Source organism: Oncorhynchus mykiss, chromosome 7 (assembly GCF_013265735.2).
Source record: "Oncorhynchus mykiss isolate Arlee chromosome 7, USDA_OmykA_1.1, whole genome shotgun sequence".
Lineage (NCBI taxonomy): Eukaryota > Metazoa > Chordata > Actinopteri > Salmoniformes > Salmonidae > Oncorhynchus > Oncorhynchus mykiss.
In genome coordinates, this window is record NC_048571.1 from 53,454,229 (window position 1) to 53,474,590 (window position 20,362).

Here is a 20,362-nt window from a genome sequence, read left to right on the forward strand (position 1 = left end):
TGGACAATTTCTGGGATCTTTTATTTTAGCTCATGACACATGGGACGGAGATTTTACATGTTGCATTTATATTTTTGTTCAGTATAATTAGGATAAATCTATTCTGTGTTTTGCTAGTCAAGTAGGATGATAAGAGTACACTCCAAGAGCTGCAATTTAGATAATGATGATCGTAGAGATTGCTGAAATGCAAATGCAATATAATACTGCATATTAAATCCTTTCTGAGGTCTGTTTCAGTAAATTTTCAGAAACACTGCCTGGGTTTTAATCTTCTGAATCCCTTCTGGTCTGTCCTGTTCTATTACGTAAGCTAACATCCCGGTCAGACAATTAAGATGTAAGCCCAGTCTCTCAAAGACCAAAATGTTATGGAGTCTGCAGCAGCCCAGTGGGTTACCCTGTCTACTCCCTGTAATCCTTCTGTACTCTGTCCCAATTGTCTCATTCTGTCCCCCCATACCAGCAGTGACAGTTTGTCTGTCTGTATCTGTGTGCTCAATAGCATCATTTTCTATTCAAGGGATTCTATAAACTCTTACTCCTTTTTTTCCATCTAAATTCCAGCTGTTGGTAAGTTATGTGATTGGTGTGTTAAACCATGGCCATTGTGCCTTTTAAGAATAGTGTGGTAGTGGACTTACATGTTGTGCAAGACACACCAGCCACAATGAGGATCCTCAGAGCTCAGACACTCTCCGCAGGTCCCGTATTGCTCACATGCCTCCACTGGGACCTTGGTCACCTACAACACAACAGAGGAAGGCTTAGATGCAGCACAGAGGCCATGGAGGCTACAACATTCACATACACATAGATATGAATAGCATATGATTTAGAATAAGTGTAAAACATATTGCTCTATATAATTGCTTCATTACTTTTTTAGCTGGTTAATTGTGTGTGGTATGTGATAAGTGTCATGTATCCATTGAAATAGTGTATTTCCTGTTGGCTTGACCAATGACACACAGTTCACATTATCTAAGGAAATTGAGAAAAAAATGGTAGTCCATGAAATCAGATTGATTCGGCTGATTGATTGTGGGTGTGTTCAACAGAGGAAGTGGCTCTGGCAAACGGGCTGAGAAAGGAGTAAAGCCACAGCAAAGATAAGCCTGATCTACATGGGTGAGCTCACAGCCTAGATCAGCCTACACACACACACACACACACACCTCCTCTCTGTGTGGACGCCTGGCAAAGCATACGCTCCCATTAGTCGCTGTGACAGACGTTGCTGTTGAGTGGGCAGCGCCAACAGCCAGTGCATACACAAACAGGTTGAAGCTCTTTGCTATTTTATACTTTGCTATTATTCTCCCCTTTGACGGACAATGCAAGCAATTTATTGTTGTAAGCAGTCACAAATGAAGAGTGAATTATGGATTAGAACATCTCTGCTGCACTTGATAGCGTAAGTGGGTTCTCTCCCAGGTCTGTGTTAGCAAAACTGATTATCTGCCTCTTCCCGCAAAATCCGTTTGTATTTTTTTAAAGTGTTCAGAACACAGTGCATTCCATTAGGAAAATTATTTTAGAAGGGATGGACGGGCAAATCTGATGCAGGAGAAGTAATCGACTAAACCAACCCAACTCAGATCAGCCTCTTCTAAACTAGCTGAGAATGGGAAGGAGCAGACAGACAGAGCCTTGGTGTCACTGTGCCAACAGCGTGCCTCTGGTGCTGCGTGCCTCTGGTGCTGCGCGCCTCTGGTGCTCAGATGATGGGAGTTTATTTGTCCATCGGATTTTACCTGAGCATAAAGGCATAGCTGTGAATCACAATGAGATGACATTGGCAGCTGAATTATTTTAGGACCACATTCTCCTACAAATGTACAGCCCTAGAAAATCTATAGAAATGTAACTCAAATTAATTTTCACATTGAAATCATTGGCAGTCACTTGATGAATGCTTCAGATTGTTATCTTTCTTCAACTGACCCTATCCATCAACCATCAGCTTATTATGTGACTAGTCGATCTGCTGGGAGGACAGACAGAGGTTGCTCTCCTCCCTGACCTGTTGTGTTCACAGCTGCTGACCCCTTGACAGGGATAACAAAAGGTTCAAGGACGGCGGGTCAGGACAGAAGCCAGGACAGAGACTTAACCCTTCCTGTCCAAACAACCTCACACAAAGTCCAACCAAACCACGCTCAACAAAATGCCCAGATTCGAAGTATTTCCTCCTCTGCCTTTGTTCCTTGACGAGACGGGTCATGGCTGCCTTTATAACAGGGCTCTCCGACCCTGTTCCTGGAGAGCTACCCTCCTGGTGATTTCACTCCAACCCCAGTTGTAACTAACCTGATTCAGCTAATCAGCCAGCTAATTATTAGAATCAGGTGCGCTAGATTGGGTTGGTGCAAAATCCTACAGGACATTAGCACTCCGGGAACGGGGTTGGAGAGCCCTGCTCTATAAGCACTACAGGCAGCCTATACTGTTTACGTACGATGTGTAGCTTGTATGATGATGTTCATTTCACTCAGGTTATAGCTATTGCCTTCAGGTTAATTATACTGACTGAAATGGAACAGTGGGTTAACTGCCTGTTCAGGGGCAGAAAGACAGATTTGTACCTTGTCAGCTCGGGGGTTTGAACTTGCAACCTTCCGGTTACTAGTCCAACGCTCTAACCACTAGGCTAACCACTAGGCCCTGCCGCCCCAATACTTCTCAACATAAAGCAGGGATAGATAGATGTTTCAACAAATAATCAACCTGAGGACATCAAACTATTATAAAGCTGCTTGGTAGGATAAAAAAAGTGCATTCTTAGACTACTTACACACATACACACACACACACACTCTGTTCCTCTCCACTCTGCATCATCATGCTCGGCAGGAGACAGAGAGGCTCATTGTTATTCTGCGAGGGTCGCCTGATCGCAGTCAAATCTGTTTGTGCCTCGCTCCTCATTTCACATAATTTCTCTATTGTTTGGCTCAGAGAAATCCCCAAATCCCCATACTCTGGGATCGGCTGGGAAAGCAGGAAATCTGAAAGAGCAGCCCAGCAAGCCCCTCTCCTCCTGGAATTCCTCTGTAAAGCTCTAGGAAGGTCTGATTGGAATAAGAGAAAGGGAGGAAGGCTTTACTCCTTTCCTGGTCCCTAGGGGCCAAAAGCCACAAGCAGACTGTATGATTCCAATATTAGGAGAGAGCGAGTGCATGGCCATGGGCTGGTTTGGTTGGTTACATGCATCCATGTTCTCATACTACAGTCTGAATGGGAAGAGTATCTCCTTGAACAACCAGGGCTCGTCAATAAGTGATGTCCTGTCTCTTCCAGTCTATCAAACTCTAGGAAGTGCTTCCTTCATTTGTATCAAGAGACACTTATGTACAATGCCTGTGCCCGTTTCTCCCTCATTTCTCACAGACAACCTCATTTAATTCCTTCACTTGATGTTTAGAGATTATTCCTAGACACATTAAACTAATTTATGCCGCCTGTGTTGTTCAAACGCCCTCTTCCTCTTTGTCCATCAGTTTAGTTTAAAAAATATATTCCAACAGTTGGGAGACAAGTGAGTGTAGCAGTGATAGCAGGCCTTTTGGCCGTACTGAAATCTAATCCCATTACACAACGCCATGTGACTTTGCCAGAAAAATCACTTGATGGGAGTTGAAAGTGATTACCACTGTTCCCTCTTATCTCCAAAGAGTCCAGAGGATATCTGCCAACAACAACTGCTCTGCTAGCTGCTGTGATGCTGGCCCAACTGGAGAACACCAAAAAACATCCCCAAACCAATGAAATGTCTGGTTTTCAATGTGATGTGTGTAGCATGTAGATTAGAAGATACATCGAAGGCAAGTCATTTCTGTGGGATGTGTGTAGATGAATGGACTTGTAATGGTTTTCTGTGGGATGTGTGTAGTATGAAATACATGTTAGTCTATTGGTTTTTATGGGATGTGTGTAGTATGAGATACATGTTAGTCAGTGCACATGGGTGAGTAATTAGAGCATCTGTCATTCTGTCTGAACATGCCCTGCATATCTTACACACAACCCAACATGGAGTGTACGTATAATATAATATAATCAGAGAAGATTTAAAAATGTACAATAGTATCACAATGTATGAAGGAGAGCACAAGATCAAATATTTCGGATCAAATTAATCTTTACTATTTTCAATTCTCGTTATATACCCTACATGGCCATAAGTATGTGGACAACTGCTCATTGAAAGTCATTCCAAAATCATGGGCATTAATATAGAGTTGGTCTCCCCTTTGCTGCTATAACAGCCTCCACACTTCTGGGAAGGTTTTCCACTTGAACATTGCTGCGGGGACTTGCATTAGTGAGGTTGGGCACTGACGTTGGGTGATTAGGCCTGGCTCTCAGTCGGCATTCCAATTCATCCCAAAGGTGTTTGATGGGGTTGAGGTCAGGGCTCTGTGCAGACTAGTCAAGTACCTCCACACCGATCATGACAAACCCTTTCTGTATGGACCTCCCTTTGTGCACGGGGCCATTGTCATGCTGAAACAGGAAAGAGCCTTCCCCAGACTGTTGCCACAGAGTTGGGAGCACAGAATTGTCTAGAATGTCAGTGTATGCTGTAGCGTTAAGATTTCCCTTCACTGGAACAAAGGGGCCTAGCCTGAACCATGAAAAACATCCTCAGACCATTATTCCTCTTCCACCAAACTTTACAGATGGCACTATGCATTCAGGCAGATAGTGTTCTCCTGGCATTCGCCAAACCCAGATTGGTCTGTCAGACTGACAGATGGTGAAGCGGGATTCATCACTATAGAGAACGCGTTTCCACTGCTCCAGAGTCAAATGGCTGCGAGCTTTACACCACTCCAGCCGACGCTTGTTCTTGTGCTGACGTTACTTCCAGAAGCAGTTTGGAACTTGTGAGTGTTGCAACCGAGGACAGACGATTTTTACACACTACACGCTTCAGCACTCTGCAGTCCTGTTCTGTGAGCTTGTGTGGCCTACCACTTTGGGGCTGAGCCGTTGTTGCTCCTAGACATTTCCCCTTCACAATAACAGCACTTACAGTTGACCGGGGAAGCTCTAGCAGGGCAGAAATTTGACGAACATACTTGTTGGAAAGGTGGCATCCTATAATAGTGCCATGTTGAAAGTCACTGAACTCTTCAGTAAGCCCATTCAACTGCCAGTGTTTGTCTATGGAGATTACATGGCTGTGTGCTTGATTTTATACACCTGTCAGCAATGGGTGTGGCTGAAATAGTCGAATCCACTAATTTGAAGGGTGTCCACATAGTTTTGTATATATAGTGTATATTATACACATTACCCTGAGCCATAATAATGTTTGTTAATCATCAATTTCTTTATTTTTCTTTGCATCACAACTTTCAACCCATACAGTACGTACATCATTCTGTTCATAGTTAAGGGTCTTGTTAACCTATAAACATTTGCTTCTGATACAGCAGGAAATGGGAGATTCCTCACCAGACTGTCAGACATGACGTAGAGAAAGTTGCGGTCCAGAGTGAAGGCCATGTCTCGGAGGATAGAACTGCCATCTGTCATCACGGTCAGGGTCTCATACTGCCCCCCGCCCTCAGGAGGCCCATCCACTCGGATCTGAAGGAGAGAAAGACAGACATGGGTCTGGTTAATTACATCTGTATGCTTGAATATGAAATAAAGGGATGGTATTGACCAAACATACCTATGGATTACTGTGGTTTTAGCTTGGCTTTGTAATGCTGTCCCTACTCCAGGATTAGTTAATGCTGTTACTGGTGGTGGCATTTTTCTGGCTTGTTTTCAAGTAAACCAGACTCTAAAGATTTGACTTTGGCATGACTTTCAAACCACCATCTTTTTGGAGCTCATTAAAAGCATGCAGGCGGATAGGCTTCTACTTCCAAACAGAGAATTGAATTCCCTTCCCCTACCCCCTTCTATCCACAGGCCACATTTTCATCAATACACAGAAAACACTGCCCTCATTAGTAGGCTGTATCAGACATCTGAATTGCTCCATACATCACAGTACATTATTATCACATCTACCCTGAGTCTTGACAGACAAAATTAATAAACCTTCAAGTTCAACACCCAAGAGAAAATATCCTCATTAGATGTACAATCTCAAATTTAATGGCTGCTAAGAAATCAGGCACAAAAATATCATTCAATGTACTTTTTTAGATAAAGACAATAATCCTCTAAATACAGTATAAGAGAACCCTATAATAAACAACATATCCTCCATTCTAGTTATCTGGACACTACAAATCTCCAGCACCAAGCTCAGGTTGGACTGCAGCAAATCTCCCTGCGTGCCAGGCCAGTACACACAGTCACTGGCAGACTCACAATGCTCTCTCAATAGACACAGCAGCAATCAATACAAACGGATTGCATGATTGGATCCCCTGGGCTCCAAAACTGCACCAATCAATCAACCCTTCCACCTTCCAGTCAGAAGTCCTCTCCTGCAAGCTGGGCTCCCCACCAAAAACAAAGGGGAGTACAGAGAAAAACATATCTTGGGCTGAGATGGGAGAATCCTACAGGACAATCCCTCTGGGACAAACAGACCAACGCCTGGCAAGCAGCCCCACAGTAAGGGGATTCTCTCAGCAGGATCACCAGAGGATCACGGTGTCCACTTTGCTCCGTTTCTCATTTAACCAGCTCTGTCCACCATTGATTTGACACGTTCAACCTCCTAACCAGTCACTCAATAGAAAGTTGTTCTCTTTAACTTCTCGTCTATTTAGTGGATCCCTGCCCCCCTTCCCTGTCTTCCTCCTCACCCTCGGACTCTCTTACCACAATCCCACACAAAGCGGAGTCGGCTTCCATTCCATTTCCCACACTCCATATTTCATAAATAGAAACCAAAGCTTGTGTGCGTTCCCTTAGCAAAATGTTATCGTAAATAAATCCTAAATTGTCCATAGAGATATTTAGCAGGGCATTAGGAGGTTGACCAGGGGCCACCATGGTGGACAGGGTCCAATTCATGAGCTCAGATGAAATGTTGACCTTTTGACCAGCCCAGAGTTTGATTTCAATCCATTTATACATGGGTTTATAATCTAAAACAGGTTTGCCACGGGCTCTGGCCCTGTGGGACTACAACAGATCTTCAATCTGTCTTTAAGCCCACAGTCCGTAATGAGAGAAGGAGCATTTCACTGGTTTTATAATGAGCCTGCTGGTAGCTGCTGACATGTGCACAGTTTCTAGAAGCTGTCCTAGTTCAGCCAGAGTTTGTGGTAGAAGTAATGTACATGACGACAAGTGGCTAGTTCACAAGGATCAACCGATGACTGCTGTCCTATCAACCTTAGTCATCTAATGAAGAAAATGTTTTGTCAACAGAACATATGAACCGCAAACCACAAATCATTGAATTTCAAGGCTCTTACTGTATGTGCACACAAAGATGTTCGCTCTCTCTTTGTGTGCTGTCGATTTTACTGAATAGAAGGACAAATTTGAGATCAGAATTTAACATCCACAGTGTAAAAACTAACACTTTTCAAAGTTTTGACAAACTAACACCCCTAAAGTGTTGGTTTCCTAACACTATGGGTGTTGCAAATTCTGACTTAAATGTTTTGTGTTATGGAATAATACATGTAGTGTTACAGTATTTTGGGGGGTAGATGTTGTTTTAACACTTTAGGGTGTAAAGCCTTGTTTGTATATTTCCCAGCATGCCTTTTTTGAGTGAATTTGAGAGACACCCACCTATGACTGTGTTTGTTAGTGACAGACATGATTGCTGCATTCAATAACTTTTAGTCCTAACACCTTCACCAAGTGACTATCTACAGTAAATGGATGCATTTAAATGAAACGTTTATGACCATATATTATACATTTGATAAGGCCTTTAGTTATGGCTTAGTTATCCTCACCATTGTGGTCTGAAAATACTGGCTCATGGGCCACATCAGACTTTCAAGTCACAATATGCTGGTTTGTGAAGTGATTAGTAATTCCTATTGGAATCCAGCCAGAGGGAGGAAATCCAACAATTGGAATATTGTATCACCCACAACCGGCATTCAGAATGACTATGGTGAAGGATTTAAAAACAATCTAAACTGGAATAATCATCTCAGTAACAGGTGCGATCAATCAAACCCCTTACAGATTGGATTAGTTTAGAAACATTTTATTTATTTATCTTTGTATAGTATAAGATCAACGAATCAATCAATGTGCATGCAGAAACAAAGGTATTGAAACAAACTATTCTAAGAATCAACTTTCAACAAAGCATGCTGGCAAATATGATAATGAGGCCCCTCCCACATTTTCTTTCACTCAGAGAAATAGTTTAGTTTACATTTGTGGCACAAATCCCATTTAAGTCATGGCCCCGATGTTAGCATTTTTCAAGAATCATGTGAAGCTCACCAAAGTCACTTATAGACACTAAAATGTTAGCATTTGGAAACAGCGCCAGCTACTGCCAGGGAAACTAAACCAAATCATAGATTGCTGTCATACTTTGTCCATAGACTGTTTACAGGGTAAGGAAACCAATGTGTCATTTTCTAATTTGGGTGAGCTATCCCTTTAAATGTCCAAGCTAACCTATAAGAGGAAATGCTTTTCACTCCTGAATCATATTTATACCTACAATGGTGTGTTTTCCTTGTAAATGAATCTTAACCCCCTTAGAGACCAACATTGGATACAAACAATAAAGTCAAATAACCCAAATAACTATTGGAATTTCATATGATCCCACGTAATTCTTAGTTATGAAAACAACCCCCCCCCCCCCAGCTCTATTGGCATGGTTTGCTGCTTTTTTCAGCTTATTTTCAGTGGTTGTTGGTCTGTGCTTCCATCCTTAAAACAAAAAACACAAAACCTAAGGCTAAGATGTCATTTTAAAAATTGCCTAATTGGGTAGTTTGAAAGTTGCAAGACAGCTACCCCGAGTCACTTCTTTCTAATTTCTCCTCCTTTAACAATTAACATGCAGGATTGATTATGAGATTATTATGATCAAGGAATCAATTTAAAAGGGTTCTAGAAGAGGTACACATTTCTGTACATAAATGTTCCTATAGCTTTCCATTTCCCTGGAGGTTTGTGTCAAAGGTGATCAGTTTACAGTACATGTCGTTGGCCTGCCATTTCCACTAAATGTGACCAGATGTGACTAGCATGGGCAAAGTGTGTTTAGTGTATCCTAACATATGGATAATAGACTGGGAGCAATCTCTTCAGCTAGCCTATACGTTTTAGTCTAGTATCCACCCAGTGTCCCTTATTCCTTTGCCAGATACAGTATGGTAGTAGGGACACTAGCAACAAAAATTCATGACATTTTCCAAGCATCTCTTTCTAACTGACTGAAAATACAGTGACATAAAGCCAGTACGTCTGGTAACCTTCAGGGTTGAACGGCTGTGTGTTTTGGCAAATTCTAGCTGACAGACTGGAGTGGACATTGATTAACCCGTATCCATCATGACTTTGGCTGAATGCTGATGAGGAGGAGCGTGTGTCTGTCCTGTTAAGACAGGATGGTGCTGTAGTGCTTAGTGTTTAGTGAGGTGGAGGTCTGTGTTACACACCTGCTCTAATCAGTCAGACATCTCATCACTGCTACTAAGAGAGCTGTATTGATCCCTGACATTGAACAAGCTGTATGTTTACAAATGCAATTGCCAAAGATGATTACTTACTAGGCTTACTGCACTCTAATTGTGTTTGTGTGTGTGTATGCTGTGCGTACGTGCGTACGCATGTGCTGTGTGAGAGGGCTCGTCTGACAAAGAAAAAAAACATACAGCGTGTGTGTCAGTGTTGGCCCAAAGGTATGAGGTTTGCTGAATGATCCCTGAGTTTTTCCCTGAACTTAACATTCTACATTGTGGCTAGCTTCCAAGCCCCCATAACACCATTTCTACGACATGACCACAGACTCATCTAGGTCTCTGTGTTTTCCCTTAAGAGCTTTTGGGTTCTCGTTCAGGGCCCTGCTTCCTGTTCTCTTGTTCCTGTCCTCCTCTATAACCCCTCCTCCGTTCCTTTTGTTTTGGGGGGCGATTCAGGCACTCATCTGGACTTAATTTTCTTAACTGCTATTTAACGGATGCATCCTGTGTGTGTGTGTGTGTGTGTGTGTGTGTGTGTGTGTGCGCGTGTGCGTGTATTTTTGCACGTGTGCATGTCTTAGCCTGCATGCTCATGGGTGTGTACTAAGTGCAGTACATGTTTCAGTGTCCAAATGCAAGCAGAACTCAAGAGAAACAGAGGATATATGGACATAGCTGCCCTTCTATCATGCATGAGAGTACTGTTCCGGACAACTGTGTGATGACGCTCTCCATAGCCCATGTGTTGTAAGACCTTAAAACAGGTTAACATTCACAACGCCACAGGGCCAGACGGATTACCAGGATGTGTACTCAGAGCATGCACTGACCAGCTGGCAAGTGTCTTCACTGACATTTTCAACCCAGTCTGTAATACCTACATGTTTCAAGCTGACTACCATAGTCCCTGTGCTGAAGAATGCCAAGGAAACCTGTCTAAATGACGACCACCCCATAGCACTCACATCTGTAGCCATGAAATGCTGGTCATGGCTCACATCAACACAATCCTCCCAGACACCCTGGACCCTCTCCAATTCGCATACCTCCCAAACAGATTCACAGATGACGCAATCTCTATTGCACTCCACACTGCCCTTTCCCACCTGGACAAAAGAAACACCTACGTGAGAATGCTGTTCATAGACTACAGCTCAGCGTTAAACACCATAGTGCCCTCCAAGCGGGGCCCCTCAGGGGTGCGTGCTTAGTCTTCCTCCTGTACTCCCTGTTCACCAATGACTGGCTGGCCACCCATGACACCATCATCAAGTTTGACGATGATACGACGGTGGTACCTGATCACCAATGATGATAAGACAGCCTATAGGGAGGTCAGAGACCTGGCAGAGTGGTGCCAGGACAACAACCTCTCCCTCAATGTGGGCTAGACAAAGGAGCTTATTGTGGACTACAGGAAATGGAGGGCCAAACATGCCCCCATTCACATCGACAAGGCTGTAGTTGAGCAGGTCCTTCGGTGTCCAAATCGCTTAATGTACATCCCTGGGGTACAAGCTTCCTGCCATCCAGGACCTCTATACCGGGCCGTGTCAGAGGAAAACCCTAAAAATTGTCAAAGACTCCAGCCACTCAAGTTTTAGGCTGTTCTCTCTGCTACCACATGGCAAACAGTACCGGAGCCCTAAGTCTGGGACCAAAGGGCTCTTGAACAGCTCTACCCCCAAGCCATACGTCTGCTAAATAGTTAGCGTATAGTTAACCAAATAGCTACCCAGACTATCTGCATTTTATTTTTGACTCTATGCACACACACTGGACTTTCCCCACACTCTCACACACACTGACACTCCAACACATACACACACACTCACTCACACATTACATGTACACACAAGCACACATTCGCCACACACACACGTACACACTTCTACACTCATCACATACGCTGCTGCTACTGTCTATTATCTATCCTGTTGCCTAGTCACTTTACCCCTACCTATATGTACATATCTACTTCAATTACCTTGTACCCCTGCACATTGACAAAGTACTGCCACCCCATGCACATAGCCAGGCCATCATTGCTCATTGAGTATTTATTCCTTGTGTTACTATATATATTTTGTTGTATTATTATAATAATCATTTTTGTTTGCATTTGAGATGTTGTGGATCTAAACGTGAATGTTGTCTCTTGCGATTTAGAATATAATTTGTGGTGAACTGTTTATCTGCTGTGAAGATGTCTTTACTGAGGCTACTGTTCAAAGCATGCCGTTCTGAAAATATTTTCAGTAGAGACTCAAACACACCTTCATTGCCAGTCCCCATCTTCCTGTCTGAGATTCTCGTCTAATCACTTCAATTACCAAATATTTCCTTTCCGCTCTGAAGCTGTCTTTGAAAAGCTCAAGTAATTTAGTACATACACATTGGAAAGTGTCCTCACTTGGTCAGTTCTCAAAAAGCTATAATGAATGCAGTATCTGCACTTGAGATCATTCATGAGAGCTGTGTGCTTATCATATTAATCCAAAGGAAATACTACTAAGTGATTATAGCTAACTAGCACTGAGAAGAATATTGGATGCATTCATGTCCTTCTCGTGTTTTGCCATGCAACACCTATATTACAGAGGTCAATGCCCTCTTCTTGGTAAGTGAATAACTATGTCAAAGTAAGCCATAACCTGCTGACACTATTTAATCTGCATTATACCATTTAATCTTATTAAAATGGAGCCTTACTGTCACTGGTGGCACACTGGTGGATTACTGGCATACTCGGCATTGGTGTTGAGTTTGAGCCAGGAAAACACAGTAGGCTAAACAATGGAACAACGGAATCCAATCTAGAAGGAAATTACCCAAGAAGACCACACTCCAACAACAAACATACAGACATATCTAATCTGTTGATAAAAGACATGTGAAGTCGGGTTGGAAATGGGTGTTGCTGGGTGTGATATCCCTAGATGCTGGACGGTGAGAGTGTTGCTTATTCATTTGACCTTCTGACCCCTGACCTTCCAGTGTGCTCAGCCTGCCCTTTCCAATGGCATTGTTGCCTGACTGATCTCCTAATGGCATTTATTGTCATGCCCCACTTCCACTCTCTGTGACCATTTGGAATGATGGAATAGGAGTGCAGACATGATGTTCCATGGGGGAACTATGGAGTCTGCATCATGTCAGTGTAATGATAAACCCTGTCCTTACGTACACACACACACTGAGGGAAGAGAAAGCAGAGGAGTTATTGTCTAGTTATGTGAGCCTCTGCTCCAAGTCCACCCTGCATGTGTGCCAGACAGGCTGACACTGTGCCCACTGGCTAATGTCACAATGTTCCCATTCATCCATACAATAATCTTTCCCTATCTTGATTTATGTCAATACAGTTATATATATTTTTTAATGTATTTAACCTTATTTTAACTAGGCAAGTCAGTTAAGAACAAATTCATATTTACAATGACAGCCTACCCCCCTGGCCAAACCCTCCCCTAAGCCAGATGTTGCAGGGCCAATTGTGCGCCACCCTATGGGACTACTGAACACAGTCAGTTGTGACACAGCCTGGGAATTAACCAGGGTCTGTAGTGACGCCTCTAGCACTTCAATGCAGTGCCTTAGACCACTGCGCCACTCGGAAGGCCTAAATCAAGAGAGACTCTTGAAGAAACTAAATACTGTCAAAATTGATTTGTGCCTCTTGCATAGCAATTAAACCCAGGGGGCTATAATCTATGATATTGCTAGTCTTGGCTGTTGATTTATTTTTCCTGTTGATAAATCCTCATTGATCTCTAACTGTTGGCTGCTTACTGTACGTGACTGTGGAGAAAGAATCCCCCTGTTATATCTGTCAGTGTATTACCCATGCTTACCTTCTTCAGTCTGCCACTCCTGGTGCCAAGGAAGGCCACGCTGTAGCCGTTATAGACGTAAGAGATGACCGAGGTCAGCCTGTCCCTGGTCTCAGTGTACACAGTCAGGCCAGATACCAGCTGGGAGCCCCCCAGGGGCTGGTTGATGTCCAGCCCACAGAAGTGATCATCGATAGGCACAGGCTGCAGAGAGGGATGGGGAAAGATGGGGAGAGATGGGTGAGATGACAGAGAGCAAGAGAAGGTGTACTTCACATTTGTTACCATGGTATTCAAAGTTAGCGACTTCAAAATATATTGGGGCTGTTAAATTTGTCAACAATGCCAGGAGAGTGTGTTTGTTGATCATTTTAATTGCTCTTGGCAAACATGAAAACACTATGTATTTGGTGCCGGTTTCTGTGATTTTAAATCGCTAGATCTGACATCACACAAACACACAGCCCCAGAGATGTCAGCTTTTGATTTAGCATCAAAGAGGCTCACAAGCTAAGCAGTCCTGCTACAGTACATCTAGCACAACCCACCTCAAACCTCCACTAATGGCCTGTCAGGCAGAATAGAAATCTCACTTTTTAGGGCAACACATTTGTACTTTAATTTCTTGCACCTCTCGAGAGAATCTCTTCTTTCTTCTGCACTGGAACAGTGATGATAGGGGTAAGAGGCAGTATGAGACTATTGTCGAAATGGGTGGTTGTGTGAGAGTTGCTGAATAGCAACCTTGATGGATGTCCTTGTTACCTGTTTTTCTGAATGCTGAGATACTCCTATCATACTGAATTACAGAAAAAGGGAGACAGAGAGAGAAACATAGAGAGAGAAGGCTGACTTCAATTGTGGACGTTTGAAACGGTCCTGAGAACGCCTTCCTCTGCACTCACCAAAATAATACAAATAAATAACCCAGCACTGGCGCTAACTCATGATGCTTGGAAGAGAAGCGTGCTGCTCTGACCACTGCGCCACGCAGGGAGAGCCTAAACCTCTGAATGGTATAAAAGCCGCATAGAAAACTCCTCTGATTAGAATTATAAATGAATCTCCTCCACTTACTTCTCTGTTGCTCTTGTGGAATATAAAAATGTTGAATGGGACTCTGTAACTGGATTTTGGCTACCTTGGGGCCTATCAACTACTGTTGGTGTAATCAAGGCTGTGGGGTAATCAAAAAGCTTTAAATATTCAATTATCTAACCTGTCACCTTCACTGTCTGAATAATGTGTCTGTATGCCACATCAGAGGAGCCAGTGCTGGTCAGCCCCTGGCTTGCTGGGTGCTAATGAAGGGACTGGTTGCAAAGCCCTCTTCAGGTAGCTACAGGTACCTACCGCCTTGGTGCACTGCACATCCTTTCCCAGTAGCCAATGTAGTTCCAGGTTGCCCTCTCCCTGGTAGCAGGATTGCAGGCGCTCTTTGATGCGGGCGTTAATGTCTCGTATGGTAAAGATACACAGGGCTGAGTTGTCCAGGGGCTCGTGGTACTGCTTCTGGCCCTTGGTGAACACAGCAAAGAGGACGTCATCCTGGGCACTGATGTTGAGGGACCTGGCCAGTACTTTCCCTGCCTTGGACAGGTGGGCACCCTGTAGGAGTTGATACTCCTCTCCCTTGTGTACACAGCCCACTGGCAGTGACACATAAGAGTGGAACTTCCTGTCCCCTTTGCAGAGGCGTATGATGCGGCTTGTGTAGAACAGGTCACCTGGGGAACTGCCAGCAGGCATCCCATTCTCTGGGGTTTCTGGCTGCACGGTCAGGAAGTAGACAAAGTTCCCGCTGGCAAAGCCGTAGATGTAGTAGATGTCAAACCGCGGGACCAGAGCTAGCGTGTCAGAGGGGATCTTAATGAGAGAGGATACAAAGTCAGTGTGGAGCTCGTAGTCCAGCATGGCAGATGACTCTGGGTCACGGGGCAGCTTACGACTGGAGATGGTAGGGAAGTAGTCCTGCTTCCCACCCACGGCCGTGCCGATGAACAGGGTGCCGTCCTGGCCCTGTGAAGAGGGCACGATGACCCCATACATGGTGCCTGTTTGGTTGACACTGGAGAGGTAGTGCTCTTTCTTGTGGGTGGGCTCCACCAGGATAAACAGGTCGTCCTGTCGCATTAGCTTACAGACGCCTTGGTAGAGGCTGCCGCAGGCCAGCAGGCGGTTGTGGGAGTAGTCTATGAGCAACAGTTTATTGATGTTGTCAGTGGAGGCCAGGGGCTCAGAGCAGGGCTGCACTATAAGAGGAGGGTAGCAGGCCTTGTTGTCGTACTCAGGTCCTGTGTCATGGGAGACCAGGAGGGTCAGGTTGGCAGATAGCTTGTAAATCCGGTTCACAGCACCAACATAGAGAGCGCCAGTGGTCTTGTGCACAATCAGGTGGTTCAGGGTCCATTCCCTTCTCTCTGACTTGAAGGTGTTGAGGGACTGGGACTGGCCTTGGCCCATTGCTAGGGAGATGGGCATCAAGACCAACAGCCACCACGTCAGGGACCATGACTGCCCCTTAGTACTTCCACTGTAAATGCATCCTATATCCAAGCACATCCCCATCCCCATAGGACTTCTAAGAGATGGCAAGTCCAGACTAAATGTCTAGTGCTGTAGGGTAGGAATGAATACGACTGTTCTCAGTCAGGCTGTACTCTAGTTGATATCCGCAACAATGGTCTTCACATTATCCTGAAAGAGAAAATAAATGGTTTGGTTTAGTCTTGATGACCTAGAATACTTTGAATGATTTAGAAACAAATCAAAGGCGTTATAATAAACCTTTCATAAATCTTTAGCAAGGACTCATGAAATAGGGTTTTATTCATATAAGGTTTTGGTTCAAATAAATATATGAATAACCTCCCTCCAATTTTACTAGGTTGACATTTTACAGTGACAAGAGTTTTCCATTATAAAAGACAGGGATACAGAAGAGATACAGGCCAGAGACAGAACAGAATCACACTGATAAATACCATCTTGAAATGGTTTCACCATTGTTGTTCTCTCCCACTCTGCTTTCTCAGACACAACATACATCAACAGAACATGTAATTCCAGTAATCACTTCACAGGAGCAGTGTAGATCTCCATCCCCATTGCAATCAATAAAGAGTGCCAGATTAGCAGGAGAGGTCTCTCTGCTTTCCCTATCTGCAGGGGTTCATTATCTCTCTGTGATGACCAGGGAGGTCTGTAGCCTATTACTTCAACAAAGCAGTGACAAACAGTGACTCTGTGCTTTACATACTGTTTAGACAGCTAATTAAATAGGATCCAAATGTATTAATTATGCTTACATATTTCCAGATGCCTGTTTTCTTTCCTTCCCTCCCTCTTGTTCTCCTAAATGGTTAAATCCTCCAGGAATTAATCACTCTTTCCAGGACGTCTGACATTCCTAAATTAATCAGGCCTTTTGGCGGTGAATCATTAAGGATTCAGAGTCGGACAGCATCAACCCTTTCATTTTCCCTTTTTTTTACTTCATTAGCATATTTTACTTCAACCAGGGGACAAACAATGGCCCTAGAATACTGCATGGAATGGATGGATGGATGGATGAGTGGATGGATGAGTGGATGGATGAGTGGATTAGAGAAAGGAGAGTGAAAGCCTTGTAAAAAAAAATCTTTATTCATGACTTTCTTTCTTTTCACAATCCATTCATCACGTGCTGTATGCTTTGAGTTTGCATCTGTCTAAATAAAAAAAATTCTCACACCGATGAGATAACCTGGTTAGTAAATTTGGACCTGGAGAACAAATTGCACTTTTACCTTTTTTTATATGACTCCTTATTAATCTACGGTAGGGAACATTGATCACAATGAGGTAGAATTGTTGGCTTCATACATGCACTCACTTCATCCCAGTCCATTATAGTAGTAATAAAAGTGCCATGCGCGGAGGAGAGGACTGTAAATTAGGAGCCCACATCTGCGTGCACCCGCTTCTTTTGTCTGCGTCCCAGCAGCTCTAGAGACTTAGCCAAGCTGTCTCTCTAAGGCTGTGTTGCCGCCACACGCCACATGCTCTGTCCTGTCTGATGCCAGACCAATAGCTCTCTACTGTAGCCTCACTGCTTCACAAAACATTCAACTTCCCAGTGGAATGGTACGGAAGCCCCTGACCAGCTCAAAGACTTTAGCTTGGAGACAATTGCCTTCTTTCTCTGTCCCAGGTCCCCTTAAGATAGGAAAATAGATAATTTAGCTCAATGAGACTTCCTGTTTAGAATAAAGTTTAAATAAAAATTGTAATTTGTGTCCTCGCAGTGGACAGCAGTGGCCATGGCTGCACTCCATTGCTACTACTAACAGGGTGTCCGGAAGGGTGTGTTGTGTAGGAGCCAGGGATGGAGAGGACAGACAGGACTGGAGGACTGACACGGTGGTGTCTGGGTTTTCTCCAGCTCCACTCCAGCATCTCCTCTCCATCTGTCCCTGCCTCAAAGACGTCAGGGGGGAAATCACTGGAGTGTCCCTGTTTCCTCTTGTCCCTTTGGCAGGCAGACACTCTGTGTATTCTCTCCCTGTTCTCTACAACATACAACACATATCCTATTATATACTCACTCTCAAACTGATGACAATTATACACTGGTGTACAAAACATTAGGCACACCTGCTCTTTCCATGGCAGACTGACCAGGTGAATCCAGGTGAACACTATGATTCCTTGTCAATTGTTAAATTAAAATCCAATTTTTAAGCCTTGAAACAATTGCGACATGGATTGTGTATGTGTTCCATTCAGAGGGTCAATGGGCAAGACAAAAGATGTAAGTATCTTTGAATGAGGTATGGTAGTAGGTGTCAGGTGCACCGGTTTGTGTCAAGAACTGCAATGCTGCTGGGTTTTTCAGGTTCAACAGTTTCCCATGTGTATCAAGATTGGTCCACCACCAAAAGGACATCCAGCCATCTTGACACAACTTTGGGAAGCATTGGAGTCAACATTGGCCAGCATCCCTGTGAAACGCGTTAGACACCTTGGAGATATCCATGCCCCAACAAATTGAGGCTGTTCTGATTGGCAAAAGGGGGTCGGGGGCACAACTCAATATTAGGTGTTCTTAATGTTTTATGCACTATGTACATACTGTCACTGGCATTGCTGCCCTGTTATGTTGTCATCCTGTCATCATGTAGTTATTTGGTTGTAATTCATGTCAGCTACAAATTTAAGGCTGGATGTTAGAAGGAAAATGTCAAAACTCTCTATATCCAGATAAAAAAGAAAATGTGTCATTGCCCTTGCAGGCTGTACTGTGCAGGATCCACATAAAAGTTAAATCCTGTGGCCCCTGGGAGGGAGAGCAAGAGATGCTAACTCCTGACAATGCCTTTCTCACGTCTGCATAATGTACACTCTGAACAGGGCTGGAAAATTCTGGATTTTCTGAAAAAACAGGGAATTGATTGAAATTTTAGAGCCCTAACTCTGAGACTTTCCTGATCTAGTTTCTATTCTGATATGTATTTATTTTATTTAACCTTTATTTAACCAGGTAGGCAAGTTGAGAACAAGTTCTCATTTACAGCAGTTCGACACATACAACAACACACATGGACTAAAACAAACATACAGTCAATAATACAGTAGAAAAATAAGTCTATATACAATGTGAGCAAATGAGGTGAGATAAGGGAGGCAAAGGCAAAAAAAAGGCCATGGTGGCGAAGTAAATACAATATAGCAAGTAAAACACTGGAATGGTAGATTTGCAGTGGAAGAATGTGCAAGGTAGAGATAGCAATAATGGGGTGCAAAGGAGCTAAATAAATACAGTAGGGGGAGAGGTAGTTGTTTGGGCTAAATTATAGATGGGCTATGTACAGGTGCAGTAATCTGTGAGCTGCTCTGACAGCTGGTTCTTAAAGCTAGTGAGGGAGATAAGTGTTTCCAGTTTCAGAGATTTTTGTAGTTTGTTCCAGTCATTGGCAGCAGAGAACTGGAAGGAGAGGCGGCAAAAGGAAGAAATTGTTTTGGCGGTGACCAGAGAGATTTACCTGCTGCAGAGCGTGCTACAGGTGGGTGCTGCTATGGTGACCATTGAGCTGAGATAAGGGTGACTTTACCTAGCAGGGTCTTGTAGATGACCTGGAGCCAGTGGGTTTGGCGACGAGTATGAAGCGAGGGCCAGCCAACGAGAGCGTACAGGTCGCAGTGGTGGGTAGTATATTGGGCTTTGGTGACAAAACGGATGGCACTGTGATAGACTGCATCCAATTTATTGAGTAGGGTATTGGAGGCTATTTTGTAAATTACATCGCCGAAGTCAAGGATCGGTAGGATTGTCAGTTTTACAAGGGTATGTTTGGCAGCATGAGTGAAGGATGCTTTATGCGAAATAGGAAGCCAATTCTAGATTTAACTTTGGATTTGAGATGTTTGATGTGAGTCTGGAAGGAGAGTTTACAGTCTAACCAGACACCTAGGTATTTGTAGTTGTCCACATATTCTAAGTCAGAACCGTCCAGAGTAGTGATGTTGGACGGGCGGGCAGGTGCAGGCAGCGATCGGTTGAAGAGCATGCATTTAGTTTTACTTGTATTTATAAGCAATTGGAGGCCACGGAAGGAGAGTTGTATGGCATTGAAGCTTGCCTGGAGGGTTGTTAACACAGTGTCCAAAGAATGGGCAGAAATATACAGAATGGTGTAGTCTGCGTAGAGGTGGATCAGAGAATCACCAGCAGCAAGAGCGACATCATTGATGTATACAGAGAGGAGAGTCGGCCCAAGAATTGAACCCTGTGGCACCACCATAGAGACTGCCAGAGGCCCGGACAACAGGCCCTCCGATTTGACACACTGAACTCTATCAGAGAAGAGGTCAACCAGGCGAGGTAATCATTTGAGAAACCAAGGCTATCAAGTCTGCCGATGAGGATGTGGTGATTGACAGAGTCGA

The 20,362-nt window shown here is 43.9% G+C and overlaps 1 protein-coding gene across 1 annotated transcript in view; it reads right to left on the reverse strand.

Annotated features, from left to right (window-relative positions):
- Positions 1-20,362, reverse strand: part of LOC110527988 (plexin-A2) — a 56,282-nt gene that overhangs the window by 24,282 nt on the left and 11,638 nt on the right. The window contains exons 2-5 of the mRNA XM_021609704.2: positions 14,789-16,132; positions 13,457-13,639; positions 5,467-5,601; positions 645-745 (exon numbers count right to left, since the gene is read on the reverse strand). Of these exons, the coding sequence (XP_021465379.1) occupies positions 645-745; positions 5,467-5,601; positions 13,457-13,639; positions 14,789-16,009 (1,640 nt within the window). The 5' untranslated portion in view covers positions 16,010-16,132. The remainder of the gene's footprint in view (positions 1-644; positions 746-5,466; positions 5,602-13,456; positions 13,640-14,788; positions 16,133-20,362) is intronic.